Raw genomic sequence first — 21668 nt, 5'->3', positions numbered from 1 at the left:
GGATGCAGGACCCACTGCATTTTAATCCACTCAGTTCCTTACCCACCACCTCCTCTGGGTGATTCAGATGTATCAAGCTACCCAGCTGAGTGACTTCATAGTGGGACTCAACACTGTCCTGTGGTTATCATTCATCTTCAGTGTGATCCGAGCTGTTTGCCGGAAATGAACTTGCACACAGTCCTGGGAGGACAAAGTGGAATAGTGATGAGTTACGTAAGGAGAAGTGTTTTAGGGACAGACAACCTTGAAACTGAAAAAATCAAGAAGCTGAGAAATAGATGATACATTTTTTGTCCTCTGTCTTGGTGAAGCTGTTCTTTTGCCCCAGTAACCTTAGAGCAAATCTGAGACCTTCGGATGAGATTTGATCTTCTCTGGTGTTGATAGCCAACTTTGGAAAGCAAGAGACAGGTGAAGATGGAACAGACTCAAATTCTTTTTAAACTCTGCTTTCAGAAGAGTTTGCTGTTCAGTGTGGAAATGCTTTTCGTATTGCTATCAGTACTCCATTTATTGCCCATTAGAACACAGAACATGGAAGTATCCATGTTGGTAAAGGCCCTAGCCCACAAGTGGGGCACTTCAGTGCACAGTTTGGGGCTGTCTTTGGAGAGTATAGATAACTGGTCTTACCCAGGAAGGACATCACACATACAACGCTGACTGTTATAGGAGGCCGCTTATTTGTTCCTAGCTGCCCAGCCCTGAAATAACCACACCGAAACTGTATTGTTTAAATCACTGCTTGGCCCATTTACTCTAGCTTCTTATCAGTTAACTCTTACATCTTAGTCTAACCCATTTCTATTAATCTGTGTATTGCCACGAGGTTGTAGCTTCCTGGGTAAAGTTCTGGCATCTGTCTCTGGCAGGGCTACATGGCTTCTCTCTGACTCTGCCTCCTTTCTCCCAGCATTCAGTTTAGTTTTCTCTGCCTACCTCTGTTCTGCCCTGCTCTGCTATAGGCTCAAAGCAGTTTCTTTATTTACAAATGGTATTCACAGCATATGCATACAGAGGGGAATCCCACATCAACTGATCCTGTGTAAGAACCATTGCCTCCAAACCAGTGTTGTCTTGTTTGGTTCATTTGGGGAGATGAGTTTATCTCTTCTATGTGTCTTGATTCTTAGGGCTATTATGGACATGTGTAGTAGTGATGTTCTTTCTGAAACTGATACAACTTTTGTCACTACAATTGGGATTAGACTTTGCCCCCTAAAGTGTCTACCTGCTCTTGCCCACTCTGACTGTTGGGACACATGATCTGTGGGAATGTCCCTGGTCATAACCACTGGAGGAACTTATATATTATCTTCTAAGAGGTTGTCCATTGAATTAGAAATTGAACACAAAAGCTATCAACATTAGTTTTCCTGTAACCATTTTTTTTTTGCATTGTAATAGTTGCATATATGGACTACATCCTTGGATCTCCTGTCAACTTGGATTCAACATTTGGTTGGTTGGTTGACTGGTTGGTTTTGGTTTTCTTGAGACAGAATATCATTATGTAGCCTTAGCTATCCTGAAACAAACTAGCTGTGACCCTTCTGCCTCTGCCTCTCCAAGTGCTAGTATCACAGATGTGTGCCACCAAACCCATCTTCCCTGTGTTCCTGTGGGTTCTCAGAAGCCTTCATTAAGTGTGTGGTTATTATTTATTATGTGACATTATTCATATGGACACCACAAGAAAAAGACACTCAACATTCTCTCTTTCTCAGAGAAAACCCAAGTTGTTCAGAAAATGCATAGCTCTGAGACAGTGCAACAACAAAAGTTTCCAAAATTTTAAAGTTGCTAAAAAAAAAAAATCCAGCGCCAACTTTGAGATTCAGCTCTTGCAAAATGTAAAAACTCATGATGACGGCTTTTGTACAAAACATGCTTCCCTGGCTCTGCCCTATCTTTTGTGAGTATGAACACATGGGTTGAATAGATAAGAGATTATATCATTTTATTTAATATATATTCACTCCTTACTCCAAGGATCAAACTGGGAGTTAAGTAAAGTGGAGTGGTGTTTTCATTGACTCTGGAATGTTGTGGAGTCGAAGAAGATAGAGGCATATGTATTTTTGCCTGGACAGACTATGCTTGGATGTTTTTGTTCAGATGGCCCATGAAACTGTGAGCATGTGATTTTCTCTGGCACTAGTGGATCGCATGAATGCTCTTGGGGTTATAGGAGCAAGTGAAACACTTGGAACTGTAGAGCAGCAGACCCCACCCATGGAATTTGGAGAGATGGTCCACCAAACACATGAAATGTCACAAGGTAGTGCATTTGGAGGTCATTGAATATGACCTATTCTTCTGTGTCCAAGCCCACTTTGAGCATCATTAAAACGTGCTTGGGTTGTGGCTCTGTTGTTGGCTATGGTTTCTTCCGGGTTTAGCATTCTGTGAAAAGGACGCTTAGAAAAATGTTTAGATATATTCGCTCCTCTGCTTTTTCTCTTTTATTGTTTTATTTCTCATTGAAAAAAAGTAAAACATGCATTGTAAAAAAAATAATGTTGAAGTAAAAATAGAAACATGAAAGTTAACTTTGACTCTGCTACTCAGCAAGTCTTCCCACAGGTTATGTGAATTCTCTTGTTAGTGCACCAAGCTTCTCTTTTTTCTAAATGTAATGCTTTTTTTTCCTTTCCTTTTTTTAAAACAAAAATGAAATCATATACATGAATTTTCCACTTATATTGTACATGATTCCCTGTTAAATACCTAATTATCGCAAAGCCTTCTATTGTATAATTTACTTAACATTGAAAGACAAAAATTTATTATTGAACAGATTATTTTATTAAAAAAATTTAGAACAAAGTGTTGACGAATGTCCTTAGAAAGAAATGTGGACGTTTCGTGTGGTTTTCTTAGCAAGATTTCTAGGACTTTGGTGAGAAGAGAGACATCATCGTAAGGTTCATGGGCGTGGGTTCCCAAAGGGCAACACTGTGCTGTCTCCACATGAACTCCAGCTTCATAAGCATCCTCGAGCACTGCACATTGCTCTTGCAGCACTCTCCACGCATTTTAACAGGTGAAAATGGTATTCATGAGGAAAGTTTGTAGCTGTTAAGACGTCTAATTTTTAAATAATTTCAGATGAGCAAAGAATCACAAGATAGGCAAGAAAGGTTTCCAAGTGGCCTTGATAAGCTTCTAACTCCTTCTGGGTCCATCTTCATCCCTCACCTACAATACACTTGGCTAGCAGCATCTCAACCTAGATATAGGGACATTTTATAGCTGCCATGTAGCAGTGATAGGAGCTTTCCTGGTCTCCAGTCATAGTTGCTAGCGGTGTTTCTTCCTAACCCGCTAAGGTGTGCGGGTCCCAGATGTCTACAGACATTGCCCTGGGAGTAAAACTGCCTCCTGTGGGGAATTCCAGATCTAAAGTAAGACCTCAAGACTGGTTCCATCAGTCGTATTAGCGAGGTGTCAAGGGATGCTCGGATTCTTGGAGTCCTCACTAACATCCCTTTTCTGTTCCAGGATTTCTCCCAGGATGCCATCTTGCCTTTAGTCATCATGTCTACTTCTGGTAATTTTCCACACTCAGATTCTTTGTTGCTTTAACCACCTACCTTTTGTCTTTTCCCCAACAGGCTTAGAGAGGTTTTCCCTGGCCCCCATTCTTCTCTGTATTTAAATCTATGCTCCTTCCACTTGAATTTCCTGTGTGGTGTAAGACAGGAACCTATTTTTCCTAGAGGCTGTATGCCACTTACCCTGTGGGGACCATTGATAAGAAATCTGTTATTTCAGAACTGGCTGGCAGTACCACCCCAGTGTGCAATTCTTGTTTATGCAAGGATTTCCCTGGCTTTACACAGCTGTTTCCTTGTAGGAATTTCATGCAATGTGAATAATGTGTGAGTCACAAAGCTCCCATCCATGTATGGAAAAGATGGGGTAATCCTTTAGCTATTCTTAGTGTGCCCCAGTGGCGCGGACAGATCTAGCCATTGTGGGAGTCAGCTAAAGTATTATCAGACTTTGTCAAACATTAATTTTATACTTTAAGGAAGCCCACCCAACCTAATTCTGTACTTTTATACACTGTCCTGAGACATTATTTACTTACAAATATTTTATGTATATGTCTATGTAGGTAGACTGATAAAGAAAAAAGATAAAAGATTACATGATAAACAGTATGTTTAAAGGCATATGGGATGAATAAATAGAAATATGAGTAAGCAACAAGAGAATATAAAAATATCCAGACTGATTTCAGAAGCTAAAATAAATCTTTCTAGAAATGAAAAACCTCATTAATTGAAACATTTTTTAAAGTCATGGAACTCTGGATACAGTTAAAAGCAGTGGCCCAGAGATATTAAATATTTCTGTCACCTCCAAAACATGCAATCTTTGATTGTCAGTGTTCTACCACCCCTCAGTCCTATGAGTCACTATTCATATTCATATTAATGAAGCAAAATCTTTGGTCTTCCATTATATAGGGTCTGATTTGCAGGCATTTTTTCTTAATGTCCCTCATCAGTGTTTTATAATTTTTCAATGTAGATGAAATAGATCCTTCCTTTATTCATATTCTGAATGCTACTACTAGTTAATTATACTAATTTTTAAACAATCCATTTCTCAATACATACATAACTGATTTCTATAGAGGGATCTTTAATGCTAAGTTTCTCTTCAAAGCTCTTACAGTAGCATTATATAGATGCCTTAGAATTTTCCACATTCTATTATATCTACTTGTTCTTTGACAGTTTCATAAATGGGGGCCCTAGCTCTAAACAAGACATTTATTTGTTCTACCCTGCTAAAACTCAGGCAATGTTGCAAAACGGGGAGTGAAAGAATATAAGAGATGGGGAAAAGGCTACAAAATGCCATCTTCTATGCATGCCTTTGTTTTTCTTGCCTTATTGCACTAGGCACCATTGCCAGTAGCATGTAAAGGAAGATACTGAGAGACAGCATCTTTGTCTTATTCCTTGTTAGGTGTAAGGACTTTTACAAAGTAGACCCCATCTATCTAAAAGACTGTTTATATTTCCCCCTTTACTGTGAGAAATTTTACTAGTTTTTAAGTGAATAGTTCCATGGCATTATGCAAATTAATGATGTTTGGCAGCTGTTGCCATACCCACCTCAAGAATTTTGCCCACATTATAAATAAAGACTCTTGTCTCCATTTAAACTGACACTCCATCCCCTGGTAACCGGAATCTATCTTCTGTCTCTGAATTAACTACTCTGGGAATTTCCGGTGAGTGGAATCATGTATTATCTGTCCTTTGCAAATGGTTCATTTTACCTTCAGCCAATACCTTTGAGTTTTATCCATAGTGTAACATCTACCAGTCTCCTCCTTTGTTGAGGCAGAATAACATCCTCTTACATGAATATGCTCTATCGTGTTCATTCATATTATGATGGATGCTTGGATTATGTTTATCGTTAGTTGACTTAGATTAATGCTGTCATGAGCGTAAGTGTACAAGTATTACTCGGAGGCCCTGCTTTTGCTGCTTGGAGGTATGTACCAAGAAGTGAGATTGCTGAATTATTTGTCAATTCTATTTGTAAGTTTTAAAGAACTGTCATACTGTTTCCATGGCAACTGCACTGCTTGACATTACCGCTGACAAAGTACAAAGGTCCTTATTTCTGTACACCCTCACCCACTTGTTCTGTGTTTACTCTAAATATCCATTCTAATTAGCATGAAGTGCTATCTCATTGTGGTTTTGATTTGCAGTTCTCTAATGGTTCTCTAGTGGTTGGATATTTTGTCTATGCATGCCTCTTGACCATTTGTAGATCGTTGGAGAAAAGCTTATTCAAGTCCCTTGTCCAGTTTTAGTCAGTCTGTTTTTTCCATCCCTGTTACTAATCTGATGAGAACTCTTGTTTTGCCTAGACATTTGAGTATTGACAAGTTCTGTTATGCCCTTATTTGCATAACAATAGGACTTTTATTTATTTTATGAACCTAGGGAACTGCATTGATTTTCATGCTAATTTGGGATTGCTATTTGGTCATGATATATTAGATCATAAAAAATAATATTGCTAAATTTCATTTGCTAATATTTAGGGATATATTTGTGAGACACTAGTGCATTTGCTTATGAGGTACTTCTGGCTTAGGTGTCGTGGAAACACCAGCTTTTAGAAAATGAATTGGATGCTATTCTCTCCTCTGGCTCTGAGTGTTGAACTCACCAGAGAAGCTCTCTTGGCCTGAACTTCAGTTAGAGGGAAGGTTTTCATTTCAAATTCAGGTTTTTTTTTTTCACTTGCATTGTATCTTAGGTTTCTATTGATGTGATAAAACACCATGACCCAAAGCAGCTTGGAGAGGAAAAGGTTTATTTCATCTTACCGCTTAAGCCCATCATCCAAGGAAGTCAGGGAAAAAACTCAAGGTGGGAACTGGAGCAGAATCCATGGAGAAACACTGTTTATTGGCTTGCTCCTCATGGCTTGCTCAGCCTGTCGTCTTATAGCATCCAAGACCCAGGGATGGAACCACCACAGTGAGCTGGGGCCTCCCATATCAGTCATCAAGAAAGTGCACTATAGTCTTGCCTTGCAAATCAGGTGGGGGCATTTTCTCAATAGAGCTCTTCTCTTCACAAATAATTGTAGCCTCTGTTGGATTGACAGAAAACCTAGCCAGTATGCATTGTCATTAGCGAGGGGTTCCATTTCTTAAGCCTGTTTTTGGAATTTGTGTCTCAAGAGAATCTGCCATTTTAGCCAAATAATTTGTGTAAGTCACATAAAGCTGACAATGGTATTTTCCAGTGTGCTTGATCTCCAGTAATGTCTTTGGTTCATCTCATATAATAGTGGTTTACCCTTCCTTTCTGTCAGTCTCCTGAGACATTTTTCACTCTATTATTTTTATTTCCCCCAGATCCATGTTTTTATTCTATTGATATTTTCTATTTGCCAGTTTTCTACTTGGTTGAGCGTCTCTAATCCAAAATCTAAAATGTGCCACAGCCTAAATATATTGAAACATTGATACCACATGAGGAAAATCCTTCACTGTGGAATCTGTATGTGGACAAAACTATTTAAAATGTTTAAAATTCCTTTGGGTTATGTATATAACATATATGTGAAACATACATGAATCTCCAGTTTAGACTTGGGTCTTATCTCCTCCAAATGTCTGGATATGCATTTACAAATATTTCGGAATTCCAGCTTCCCAAAATGATCTATCTCTATGGTGTTAGATGTTCAGAGTATTTCTACATAAGCTTTCTTGAATGTCACTTTATGTTAATTGTGTCTTTATGATGAGATGTAGAGAGAGCAAGATTGTGTCCAGTACTTTTTTCTCAAAGCGTTATAAGCCATTCTTAGATATTTCAATGGGAAGATGAGGAGACTTAGTTTTCTTATTGATTTGTGCCCATTTCTATGTCACATTATTTAAGTTTCCTAGGTTTTTTACCTCTGTCTTTTTTTAAAAGAAAATCTCTTTCATGGTCATACATTCAATGATTTTGTTTTTCATCCTGCTTTTTATCTCTGCTTGTTGAAGACTGTTCTCTTTATCTTTTACCATCTTACTGACCACAAGGAAATGCTATATGAATGTAACAAAGTCAAAGATTAATGAGTATTTTCACTCATCTTTCCAATGACAGGGCATTGTGGGATAATCTACTTCCATGCAGAAGATGCAGCACAGCTCTTGCCTGTTAGGTCTATCTACTTCTGTTTTGATGCTAACAGACTGACCATTCCTTTTATGCAGTGTCTGCCTGTGCCCTGTTTACCATAATCTCTGCTTCCTTTCCGCTGTGTGTGTCAGATCCATTTTCACCTTCCTAAAGCATGCACGGAGGAACGTTGATGCCAAACTATTTCAGACTGGCGTGAGACTGAGGGAAGATATAAGGGTTCTAAGATGTGTATAATCCATAGTATTGAAAGACTTGATGAGAGCTACCACCCTCTGCCAACAGTGATTTCTTCTCGGTCCTTGGAGACTTTATTCTTTGTGTTTTAGGCTTCACCTGTTGCCATGGAAAAGGTAGCTGTAATGTAAATATCATCGCTTTTGTGCTTTTCCTTTGGGCTACAGTGAAGAAGTCTCTGTGCTATATTATACTTCATGGTGGATTTAAATGTCAGTGACTTTTTTTTTTTAATAATGTAATGTTTTTTACTTAAAAGTAGATTCATTAGAGAGGATTACTGAACTGGCCTTCCCCTGTAATCAGATTAATGACTAGCTTAATTGTCATCATAGAACCTTCATCCAGTAACTGATGGAAGCAGATGCAGAGACCCACAGCCAAGCATTGTGTTGAGCTTCTGGAGTCCAGGTGAAGAAAGGACTGAGCGATAATATGAGAAAAGGGGTCAAGACCACGATGGGGACACCCCACAGAAGCAGCTGACTCTAGCTAATGGGAGCTCACTGACTCTGAATTGACAGTGGGGAACCTGCATAGGACCAAAGCAGGCCCTCTGAATGTGGGTGACTGTTGTGTGGCTTAGGCAGTCTGTGGGGCCACATCCCTAGTGCATGTGCTGGCTCTTTGGAGCCCATTCCCTGTGGAGAGATAACTTGCTCAGTCTAGATACAGGTGGGAGGGCTTTGGCCCTGCCTTAAGTGATGTGACAGACTTTGTTGACTTCCCATAGGAGGCCTTACCCTCTCAAAGGAGTGGATGGGAGGTGAGGTGGAGAGAAAATGGGGGTAGCTGGACGAGGGGAAAGAAAAGGGGAACTGGGATTGGTATGTAAAATAAAAAAGGTTGTTTTTTAAAAAGAGGAAAAAAAGAAAATAGATTCTTCTCTCATACAATACACCCCAACCACAGTTTCCCCTTCTTCCACTCCTCCTAGCTCCTCCCACTTCTCCCTGTTCCCTCAGATCCACTCCTCCTCCACTGCTCCTTCAGAAAAAAACAGGCCTCCAAGATATGACAACCAAACAGGACAAAACAAGATACAATAAAACAAGGCAAAAGTTTTCATATCAAGGCTGAACAGGCAACCCAATAGGAGGAAAAGTCTCAAGAGCTGGCGATGGAGTCAGAAACACATCCCTTCCCACTTTTAGGAGTCCTCCAAAAACACCAAGCTAACAGCCATGACATATACACAGAGGACCTGGTGCAGAGCCATGCAGGCCCTTTGCTTGCCATTTCTATCTCTGTGAGCACATGTGAGCCCTGCTTCATTGATTCAGTGGACCATGTTCTCCTGGTATGCTCCAACCCCTCTGACTCCTATGGTCTCTCCTCCACATTTTGGTTGATGCCCCTGGTTCATTTCATGGGCCTGATGGTGGTTGTAATTGTTGTGAAAATTTCTCAAATGTTTGTTTCCTTCTTATTTCCTCTGTTGCCTCTTTTCAGGTTCTAATTAGATGAGTTTTCTGCGGACTCCTTCTACGCTGTTTTCTCCTAACCTGTCTTTTGCATTGTCTGCTTCTGACTCTCTGTGTTCAATAAAACTACAGTTTCATATTTTACTCAACTATTTCACTCTTAGCTGTTTCCGAAGTTGCCGGAGTTTTTAAATTCCACTTATATACTCTTCGTGTCTAGGACTTTAGGCTCTTTTGAAATCAGCCTGGCAGTTTTTTTAGACTCTTGTTTCTCACTCATAACTTTAAAAGAGTTCTTTTATGTGCCCTTAAACTGTTTAATTTTTATCCTGTATGTTATTATTAATATCTGAGATATATGTGAATCTAAGTCAGCAGTTCATATTATAAATACTACATGCACACAAACACACATACACACACACACAAACATGCATGCACACAAACAACATTATGATTATAACTTCATGTTCATTGGAAATTCCTGGAATGAGGATAATTTCATGACCCCCATGTTCCCTTCATGCTGCTCATCTTCTGTGAACTCTTCAGCTTGTTTATACCAAGCAGGTTGTGTGGTCTCTGCTGTTGCCAACTTTACTCAGTTGCCTACTCAGTTCTTTGTGTATGGTTGAGGCCTTGTGGGCTTTTCCCCATCTGGTTTGCCATGCTTGCTGGTATATTCTTTGTTCAGCTCATGTTTGGATGAACTCTACCTTTTAATATCACAAGACTACAATTAGAGTTTCAACGTGTGGATTTGAGAGAACAGACTACTACCCAGAGCTGTCCTCTGTCCATACCCAGGACTGTCCTCTGTCCATTCCCAGGACTGTCCTCTGTCTATACCCAGGACTCTCTTCTGTCTCAGAACTCTTTTGCTAAGGTTATTAGGGCTTTGATAATGCTGAAGTTTTTGCAAAGCCAGAAATCAGGGTAACATACTTTCTTCCATTGCTTTGGAAAGTTCTCCATAACCATGTAAAATAACTGATGTATTTGTTAGTTTTCTGTTACGCTGATAAAACACCATGACCAAAGCAACTTATGCAATAAGAAGTTAATTTTGGTTTGCAGTCCCTGAGGTATAGACTCCGTCATGGCTGGGGAAGCAGGGCAATAGGCAGCTGTGGCATCCACCACAGGATCTGAGAGCTTATCATCCTCGATGGCAAGCAAGCAACACAGAGTGAGCAGGAAGTAAGAAGTAGAATGAGACAAAGGTCCTCAAAGGCTACCCCTAATTGCTTACCTTCTCCAGTGAGGCTTCCATCCCCGAAGGCTTCACAACCTCCCAAAGAGCACCACCAAGTGGGGACCAAGGGTTAAACACAAGAGCCTATAGGGGGCATTTCTCATTCCAGCTTCCACAGCTTAGTTTCACCCGCTATGGCCTTATAAACTCCATAACTATATCCCTACTGTTGGCAATTGAGCTTGATTCCTGTTTTCTCAACATTTAAAATAATATTCACATTATATCTGTGGGTGAAACTTTAGCCACATGTCCGCTCATGTTCTTAAGCCACATTTCTGGTTGGAGAATTTTAGGGTAAATTGTTGGAGCATTGCTAAGACTTTTGATTTTATCAGTTGCTTTTGCTGAGGTTTAGAAACATACTTCAAAGTATGAGTGTGACTGGACAAATTCAACCAAGGAGCAACCTCAAGGTTAATTTGGTTCAGTTAAAACACTTCAGAGGGCAAGTTTGAACTTCCCAATGCTTGGTAAGACACTGCAGCTATATACTGACCTTGGACTTTGAATATATATATTATATACATTTATATACAATGGATATATATATATACATATATTTGTTTTGCTAATTTGATTGAAAAATAGCCTCTTTAATATAATTTTATTCATAAATAAGTTTAGTTTTCTGTTTATTGACTATATATATTTCCTACTTTGGAAGTGCATCTACCTGCTGGTACAATTCCCCACCCCCTTAGAAAATGAGTCTTTAAAGTGTCTACTCTTTCAGGACCCCAGAGACCATAGTGGTTAGCCTTTATCAATTGAGCCCTTGTACAGTGACCCCTGAACCACCTTGAACTTGTATTGTACACCTCTCTTCATTTAGTCTAGTTCCTTTGACTTTAAGAGTCAGGGTGGTTTTGATCTTTCAAAATAATGGTGTATTTAGAAGAAACTGACCCAAGCATGAGGGAACCTGGGACCCCAAAACAACACATTTTACAGTTCTCTCAAATATAGACTACAAATGAGTACCATACTCGGCGATGCTGTTGAAAATGGGGTGGCTTTCTCCATTCCACCCTGAGCACAGAGAAAGGAAGAATACTCCCAACTGCCAGCAACCAGATGCAGCAAGAGTCACAAGACACCTCGGGGTAGAAGCTCCACACACAGTTGAGGAAAACACAGCAAACAGAACAAGTCCTTGGGTCCTGTGGGGCTTGATGACTTTAAAACAGGAGCAAGTAGTTTAGGATGGAGCCAGGACAAGGGGTGAGCGGGAATATATTATCCGGAGTGATGACTTCGGGTCTCACTCTGAGGCCTCTGCAGGGCAGAGGAGAGGTTAAGGTACCTGCATCCACTTGGCATGAAGCCTGTGTTTACAGGGTGAATGTTAATGTCTGATCCCCTTGTATTCCTCCATTTTTAGTCTTCCCGTACAGAAACACATCTCCTGATGTCAATTCATAACCCCAAATCATGCATGCATTTTCCAACTGATGCTGGCTAGTGAGATTTCTACTTCCCTCCTGAGTATGGATCCCATCCCCGCACAAGAGGTCTTGGGTCCTAGGTTAGCAGAGAAAGGAAGTTTTTTTAACATGATGTAATTGGATGTGAATCGTTAATTACATTATGAAAAGGCAAAGCTCACAACCTGGAGTCTCTGCAGCTGACTTGAATCAGTCCTTCCACCAAAGAAATGAGGGCGCATGCGAGAGAATTCTCAGGGACTGGACTGACAAGGGCAAAGCAGTCTGTAGCCCCTAGCCCCACCTGCCCAGCAGGAAATGCTTTCCGTTTGTAGCTGCATGGATCCTAGCTGTGTGCCCTGGTTAGCACCTGCTAAGCATGCATCTAACTGTGTGGCTTTTTAAAAGGTTTATTTAGCTTTGGGACAGAGCTCAGCCAGTCACGTGCTTACCTCACAGTCAGGAGAGACTACATTTGGTCTCTAGTGCCGACATGAAAAATAAATCAAGCATGGCAGTGTGTGTTTGTCATCCCAAGCCTACGGAGGTGGAACCAGGCAGATTTTCCAGCTTGCCTGCTAGCCAGCCTGGCTGCATCTGCAAGCACCAGTCCCGGGTCCCAGTAAAGGACAGTGTCAAAAACAAAAATAAAACAAACAAAATCCAAAAACAAACAAGAAACCAAAGTAGGGACTGGAGAGATGACTCGGAAGTTAAAAGTACGTGCTGCTCTTGCTAAAGGCTAGAGTTCAGTTCCCAGCATCCATGTTGGCTAGTTCAAAACTTCCTGGAACTCCAGCTCTCTAGGAACTCGGTACCCTCTTTGGGTCTATGTAAGAACCCGATCACACTTGTGCACATTTAAAATATAATATGATCTCTGGTTGACCTCTGGCCAATGCACACATTCACGCATGTGTACATACACACTACACAAAGAATGAATAAAGTTTTTTTTTTGTTTTTGAGATGGGGTTTCACTGTGTAACAGCCCTGGCTGTTCTGGAACTAGCTCTTGTAGACCAGGTTGGCCTCGAACTCACAGAGATCCACCTATCTCTGCCTCCTGAGTGCTGGAATTAAAGGCATGCACCACCATCACCCAGCTATGAATGAAGCATTTATTTATGGTTATCATAGATTCATTCAGATATTATTCACATTCTAATCAAGTTGCTCTCTTGTGCTGCATGACATCTGCCAGCAATGTTCTCTAGAAACTCTTCCTTTAGAAATGTGTGACTTTCATCCAGGCAGTGGTGGTGCTATAGAATTTAACAAATATCTAAACAGTTTGGAGAAACCCTTGACACAGAAGCTGTGGGGCCTCACAGGCTGGATTTTGCACTTTTACTATCTAATATAATTTTTGCACTTATTTATCACCATAAACAAAAGTCTGTGACAGAGTTAAAACTAGAAAAATAATTTTTCTTTTTTCTATGCTTTATAATTTTTTATTGTTTTTATTGAGCTGTATATTTTTCCTGCTCCTCTTCCTTCCTCCCTTCTCCCCTTTCACTCTCCTACCTCCTCTCCCTGCTGCCAATTCTCTGGAGCTGTGGATTGTAGTCTGGCTATCCTTTGCCTTGTTTTTTTTTTTAATCTTCTATCCACTTATGAATGAGTACATATGTTTGTCTTTCTGGGTCTGGGTTACCTCACTCAGGATGTTTTTTTTTGTTTTTTGTTTTTTTTTTTTTTGTAGTTCCATTCATTTGCCTGCAAATTTTATGATGTCATTGTTTCTTACAGCTGAGTAATACTCCGTTATGTAAATGTACCACAGTTTCTTTATCCATTCTTCAGTTGAGGGGCATCTAGGTTTTTTCTAGGTTCTAGCTATTATGAATAATGCTGCTATGAGCATAGCTGAGCAAGTGTCCTTGTGGTCTGATTGAGCATCCTTTGGGTATATGCTCAAAAGTGGTATTACTGGGTCTTGAGGTAGATTGACTCTCAATTTTCTGAGAAACCGCCATACTGATTTCCAGAATGGCTGTATGAGACTGCGCTCTCACCAGCAGTGGAGGAGTGTTCCTTGACTCCACATCCTCTCCAGCATAAGCAGTCCTAAGTATTTTTTATTTTAGCCATTCTGATAGGTGTGAGATGATATCTCAGATTCATTTTGATTTGCATCTCCCTGATGATTAAGGATGTTGAACAATTCCTTAAATGCCTTTTGGCCATTTGAGTCTCTTACGTTGAGAATTCTGTTTAGCTCTCCACCTCATTTTTTGATTGGATTATTTGGTATTTTGTTATCTAGTTTCTTGAGTTCTTTATATATTTGGAGATCAGCCCTCTGTCAGATATGAAGTTGGTGAAGATCTCCTTTTCTGTAGGTAAACTATCGCTTTTTGCAGATGATATGATAGTATACATATGATAGTATACATAAGTGACCCCCCAAACTACCTGGGAACTCCTGCAACTGATAAACACTTTCAGTAATGTGGCGGGATACAAGATCAACTCAAAACCATCAGTACACAAATTATAAACGGGCCAAGAAAGAAATGAGAGAAACATGGCCCTTTACCATAGCCTCAAATATAAACTATCTTGGGGTAACTCTAACCAAACAAGTGAAAAACTTGTGTGACAAGAACTTTAAGTCTCTGAAGAGAAAAATTGAAGAAAACATAAGAAAATGGAAAGATCTCCCATGTTCTTGGATAGGTAGGATCAACACAATAAAAATGACAATCTTACCAAAAGCAATCCTTACAAAAATCCCAACACAATTCTTCACAGACTTTGAAAAAATATTACCCAACTTCATGTAGAAAAACAAAAAAGCCCAGAATAGCTAAAACAATCCTATACAATAAAGAAACTTTGGAAGCATCACCATCCCTGACTTCAAGCTCAAAACAGCTTGATATTGGCATAAAAACAGACACGTGGATCAATGGAATTGAATTGAAGACCTTGACATTAATCCATGCACATATGAACACATGACTTTTGACAAACCAAAAAGCACATAACAAAAAGGTGGCATGACTAGATGTCAACATGTAGAAGATTGCAAATAGACCCATATCTATTGCCTTGCACAAAACTCAAGTCCATGTGGATCAAGGACCTCCACATAAAGCCAGTTACATTGAACCTGATAGAAAAGAAAGTGGGAAGTAGCCTTGAACGCATTGGCACAGGAGACTGCTTCCTAAATAGAACCCCAGTAGCACAGACACTGAGAGCAACAATCAATAAATGGGACCTCCTGAAACTGAGAGGCTTCTTTAAGGCAAAGGACACGGTCAACAAGACAAAATGACAGCCTACAATTAACTTTTTTCTAAAGGGAGAAATGTGGAGACTAGAAAGCAGATCATCAATAGTCTAAGTTTCACAGAGGAAAAAAGAGATCCCAGCAACCTTCTACCAAGGACATAATGTTTTAGACAGAGTCTCTTCCTGTAGCCTGTACTCTTCCTCTTGGTCTCCTGAGTGTTGGGATTGCAGGTGTGAGCACAAAATCCATTTTAAGAAGATACACTTATAATCCGTTCTCTGGAAGAAAGAGAAAGCTCAATGGCAAAGGATGAAAGGATTAGCACATATTAGTCTAAAATCAATCAATACAAATAAGTCTATGCCTGGGTAATGAAAAGGTTGTATACACTTACATATACATATAATGTTTTTCAAGGCATAGCTTTTCTGTAGCTTTGGAGCCTGTTCTTGAACTCTGTAGACCAGGCCGCCGGCCTCAAACTTATAGAAGTCCACCTGCCTCTGCCTCCCGAGTGCTATGATTAAAGACGCGCACCACCACCGCCCAGCTCGAAAAGATATTTTAATTTCAACAATAAATTGTTCAATCTTACACAAAGTTAGGTCACGTGCAAAGAAGTAAAAAAAAATCAGGTTGGTCTCTGATAGCTGTGCAACACTGGAAGCCAAAATATAAAATTTCTCTGTCAAAGTCAGAGGAGGATACGGTGATGACTCACAAATACAGTTTTCAGACCAGCATCCTTGTGTCAAACAGCATCCTTGGGCCAAACAGCATCACTGTGTGGAACAGCAGCTTGGAGACATTCCTGTTGCAGACTACCCCAGCATCTTTTCTAAGCACAATGACATGCCCTAGCAAAGAACAAACTAGTTAATTCCAAGTGCTCTTCTTTTCCTCGGTTTGGTACCAGGACTAGACGTTTGCAGCGTGTGTCGCATTGCAGGCTCTACAAAGCACACACTTGGCTTTGCTGAAGTTCCTGGCCCTTTTTTCCCTTTTTATTGAAAATAGAATTTTTCCTCACATACTATATCCTGATTACAGTTTCCCCTCTCTCCCTATTCCCAGTTCTGCTCCCCTCCCATCTAGATCCACCCTCTGTCTCTCATTAGAAAACAAACACTCTTCTAAGAGATAATAATAAAAAAATATAACAATATAAAATAATGATAAAGCAAAAACAGTCACACAAGAGTTGGATGAGACACACAGAGGGAAAAGGACCCAAGCAAGAGAAGACATGAGAATCAGACACCCACCTGCTTGCACACTCATGAACTGGAAGCTATTATATATACACAGAGGACCTGGTGCAGGCCCACACTGGCCTTCTACATGCTGCCTCAGTCTCTGAGTTCATACAAGCTTTGCTTATGTTGGTTTAGAGGGCTTTGTTCTCCTGGGGTCCTCCATCCCCTTTGGCTCTTACACTCTTTCTGCTTCCTCTTCTGTGGGATTCTGGAAGTCCTAGGGGATAGATTTGATGGATTCCATTTAGAGCTGAGTGTTCCAAGGTGTCTTACTCTCTCCATTATGTCTGAGTGTGTCTGTGAATGTGTCTCCATCTTCTGCTAGAGGAAGCTTCTCTGATGATGGCGGAGAAGGACACTGATGTACAAGTAAAGCAGAATGGCATTAGGAGTCTTTTAACCTCTTGATCTCCTTCAGTAGCCTTAGTGCCCTAGCTAGAACTTCAAGTCCTATATTGAGCAGGTATGGAGAGAGCAGAAAACCTTGTCATGTTCCTTATTTTAATGGAATTGCTTTGAGTTTCTCTCCACTTAAGTTGATGTTGGCTATGGGCTTGCTGTAAACTGCCTTTGTTATGTTGAGAAGTGTCCCTTGTATCCTTAATCTCTCTAGGAATTTTATCATGAAGGGGTATTGGATTTTGTCAAAGGGCTTTTCTATAGCTAATGAGATGATTGTGCAGTTTCTGTCTGTGAGTTTATTTATATGGTGGGTTATATTTATGGATTTTAAAATGGTGAACCATCCATGCATCTCTGGGATGAAGCCTACTTGATCATGGTGGATGATCTTTTTGATGCCTTCATCATTTTCAAACAGATGAGATGCTGAACACACAATTCTGTAATTCCTAGTCCCTGGGGACAATGTCCATAGGCAAGCAGAGGCAAGAGATGCCTGAGGTTTTCCCAGATTGGGCTTGCAAAATTTAAACTGCCTGTAAATTCTGACAACAGGGAAAAGACTCCAAAGAGTGACAGGGAAGGTTAGAGAGTCAGAAATGATAGAATACAGACAAGCTTGCCACATACAAAGCCTATCACTGTAGGAAACAGAGTTGACCAGAAGTTTATTTTATCTTATTTCATGTTATTTTTATTGAACCAATAATATTTGGGAAAATTAGTCTAACTAGTTGGCATAAACATTATGGGGTAATATAATTTTTTAGGGCCAGATATTTCAACACAAGCAATTATATTTCAGAACAAGAGGTTATAACAAAGTAAATCTCGTGAAGAGAAGAGTTATCCAGAGTTAAACCAAGTTCACATATTCATTTATGTAGAACATTCTAGTTTCTAAGCAAGAAAAAAAGTGTCATTTTGGAATGAGTCTATAAAAAATATAATTTATTCACATAAACTTGAAAATGTTATAATTCCTATGAATATTCTTGAAATAATAGTTTTTAACCCCTCTCATAATATGTATTTTTTCTTTTTATTATATCTTTATTACTTAAAAATTTTGAGTTGAATATATTTTGATCATATTTTCCCCTTCCCCAAGTCCTTTCAGATCCTTCCCCTCTCCCTACCCACCCAACTTTAAGTTCTTTCTCAAAAACAACAACAAAAATCTAATACAACACCTCCCCAAAACAAGGAAACAAAATAAGACACCCAAAGAGAAAAAACAAAAATCAAACAAAACAATTAAACTGTAACCAAATAAAAGCACACATAATATTTTTTGGTCAACTACTCCTGAACATAAGATCTGTCACGAAGGAGTTGCTAGTCCCAGTGTCATTCACTCTGTTGAAGAAAGCTGACTTCCCTCTCGCAGGACATATAACTGACAGCTCCACTGTTAGCCTTTGCCCCAGTGGCTAGGTTTTCATTCATTCATTCATTCATTCATTTTTAAAAATATAAGAAAATAAAATAAACAAAAGCTATCACATCAAAGTTGGACAGGACAAACCAACAGATGGAATAGAGCCCAAGAAAAGGCACAAGGATCAGAGACGCAGTGGTTCAGACACTGAGGATCCCCTAAAAACACTAAAGTGGAAGCCATATTGTAAGCGTAGAGGACCTGATGCAAACTGATTCAGGCCCTGTGCGTGCTATTTCTGTCTCTGGGAGTCCATATGAGCTTGGTTCAGGTTGGTTTAGAGGGTTTTGTTTTCTTGGTGCCCTCCGTCTCCTTCAGTTCTTACACGCTTTCCACCTGAGCTCTGAAGGGAGGGATTTGGTGGAGACATCCTATTTTAGGGCTGAGTGCCGAGGCTCATTTTAAACCTTGCTTTTCAGTGACATTGGGTGTGGTGAACGGTGGCTTTAGTATTTGATCAGCTCTTAATTAGCTTTCGATTAGCATTTTGTTACAGCTTTCTCCTTACCTGTGTGTCTTGAGAAGCATCTTTGCATTTCAAGTGTGTTTTCCTCATATCTGACTAACATTTCCCTTTTTTTCTTGCTGTTGCAAGTGAGTAGCAGAGTCATTAAGAAAATACAATTCGCATTTTTAGAAATTTTCTCTGCAGTATACTTTTCTGGAACATAGCTCATCATCTGAGCCAACATGCAGGAATCATTCCTTGTCAACATACTGGGCAGAACATACCAGTATCCTAGTCATCCAAGAAAAATGGGGCGTGTTTGTCAGGTGGTTTTTGAGTGTGTGAGAACACTTGGTCCCCAGATGGTGGTACCATTTGGGGAGAGTCTGTAATGGTTAGAAGGTGAGGATGAGCTGAAGGATTGGGGATGGGCCTTGAGGCTCATAGCCCTGCTTCCCTACTCTGTCCCTGCTTTCTGATGTGCTCAAAATGAACAAGCAGCCACACCCACTGCTATGCCTTCCAACCCTGATGGTCTCTATCCTCAAACCGTGAGCCAAGTCCTTCCTCCTTTAGGCTGCATCTGAGCAGAAATTCAGACACAACCATGAGAAAAGCAAACTTGCAATATACTGGCACCTGAGCACGCCGTACACATTGTCCCACCTATAAACCTGCAACAGACCTGTAACCACGCTGGTGTGTCACTACCAAGAAGGGACTAGATCTCCCGAGTTCCTTTCTGTTTGTGATTTTACAATCCCAAATAAAAAACAGTGCATATGTTTTCCTTCTCTGCAGTGTATTTTTAGAATATCTGGGAGATGAAGTGGCTTTGGTTCAGCCATATGACTGCCATTAGGACTAATGGGAGAAAGGCATCTTCATGGACAAAAAGGCTAATCGCCAAGTGTATAAATAGCAGCAGGCTGTGGCCAGAGGGCAGCCTTGACATGGTGACCATCACATGCTGTGTTCTTGAGGGGGTGGTCCTATTCAAGTCAACCAACCGTCCACGTGAGGTGGGTTGGATCATAGCTTGGCATTTCAGAGGTTCTTTCTCTGGCTGGTGCAGCTTTCAGCCCCCACATCTGGACAGGAAGACCCAACTGTGCCTGTTAGGAGTCTTGTGCCTGTTGATTGAACTTTGCCTCTCTCTTTGTATGTTCTCCCCCAATTCTAGACAAAACTGGGGGATCCTACACTTACTCTAGTGTCTAAATTTTGCTGAGAAATTAGTGCAATTGGTATTCAATCCTGACAGCGTGTGTCTGGGCTTCAGTTCTGCAGTGCCACATCTGGGGGGGCCATTCACAGGCACGGGGGTGACACTTCTTCCAGTATTTGCAACCCTATGATCCAAAGCTCCAAATGTCTTCTGCAACCAGACTTTGAATTGCTAAATTTCTCTATCACTCCTGACAGGGTGTAGAAAGGAAGTTGGGCCCCAATCTCACCATACACCCTATGGCCCTTTTTCCCAGCCTAGTGCAACTATCTGACTAAAGTGTTCAGGACATCTTAGAGGTGAGGGGATTAAAGTGTGTTCACGGGAAAGGAAACTGTCTCCATGGAAGGGAAGAGCCAGAGGCCCTTGTTGGCTCCACTTTAGATCCGACTTTGCATCTCAAGTTCACTTAAAGGTCTCAGGTCTCCTTTGGCTCCTGTAGGGAACTCCACCTCTCCCTCGCCTGTTTCTGGTGATCTAGATGCCGTGGTGCAGCTGTCGTGTCCAGAGGACAAGACCGAAGCCAGGGGGCTGTCCAGCTGGACCCCTCCCACAGGGCTGCCTGCAGGCTCTGGAAGGCGGTTGGGTTTGCCCTGCTGCCATGCAGGCCCGACTTCAGAAACAAAGACAGACATATTTGTGTCCTTGAGCAATGTCAGAATTCACTGAGCAGTGAAACTGGTGTTGAGGATTTCCCCTGGTAGCCAGCCACTGACAGCTAAAGATTCTTATATTCCAGTCCTAATTATGAATATTAATCTTAACTAATAGTATCTCTCAGGTTACAAATCACACGTCACACAGTAAGGTGTGTGTGTGTGTGTGTGTTCATAGGTTATAGAATTATTACAAAATGATTGAAGAACTTGAAACTGGATGGGTAGGGGGTTTGTTCATAGACACACAGTTGATGGGTGGCAGAACCAGGATGGGAGTGGCTAGTAGCTTTCTGGTGCTATATTCTAAGTCCTTCACTGCCCATGTTTCTATATGTTGCAAGCTCATCTATCCTCAGAGATTGGGGGTCACAGTATTTGAGGTGTGTGAGCAGGCAGAAGTGGTTGGGTCCTGGGTAGCTGGTGGCTTCTCTCTGTTCACCAGCATATTGACTGAAATACTGAGCTCCATGGGGCATCCTGGGTGTTTCAGGAACTGCTACTTTACCTGTGTGTTTATGCCATATCTGGTAGCTCACCAACAGAGATAGCCATTTTGTAGTTTCTGGGAAGTGATTTTATGTGAAAAACTGCTCTGTTCAGGACTTTTCTGAATCTTTCACCAATGAGCATTAAAAAATAAAGCAAAACAAAAAAACCACTAAATTTTAACCAGAAGAAATGAGATTAAAAAGTCCAAAGACATCCCTTATGTCTCAGTTGTTTTCCATATAATAACATGTATGTTAATAATGACCATTTCAGCATGTTTTTCATAAATCAGTGAGTTCCAGTATTCCCTGAGGGCCTACTACTTAAAAACTCACTTTTTAACTATCATTAGCCAGCATCAAGAAGGAAAGGTTTGGTCAATTTTGCCCTTCTTCAGGCTTGTATATTAAGTATTGGCTGGGGGTGGGTACTTTCTGGTGATTTCCCTCATGATTTTACAC

General features: G+C 40.5%; 1 protein-coding gene across 2 annotated transcripts in view; it reads left to right on the top strand.

Annotated features, from left to right (window-relative positions):
• C1H10orf90 (chromosome 1 C10orf90 homolog) overlaps positions 1-21668 on the top strand; it is an 86875-nt gene that overhangs the window by 25190 nt on the left and 40017 nt on the right. The window contains exon 2 of one of the 2 annotated variants that reach the window (XM_038313377.1): positions 12758-12760. The exons of the other annotated variant lie outside the window; for it this stretch is intronic. Within the exon in view, the coding sequence (XP_038169305.1) occupies positions 12758-12760 (3 nt within the window). The remainder of the gene's footprint in view (positions 1-12757; positions 12761-21668) is intronic. 2 annotated transcript variants of the gene reach the window in all.

The sequence above is a fragment of the Arvicola amphibius genome, chromosome 1, assembly GCF_903992535.2.
Source record: "Arvicola amphibius chromosome 1, mArvAmp1.2, whole genome shotgun sequence".
In the NCBI taxonomy this organism is placed as follows: domain Eukaryota; kingdom Metazoa; phylum Chordata; class Mammalia; order Rodentia; family Cricetidae; genus Arvicola; species Arvicola amphibius.
Note: the sequence above shows the minus strand (reverse complement) of the source record. Positions and strands in the feature narration are given on the sequence as shown.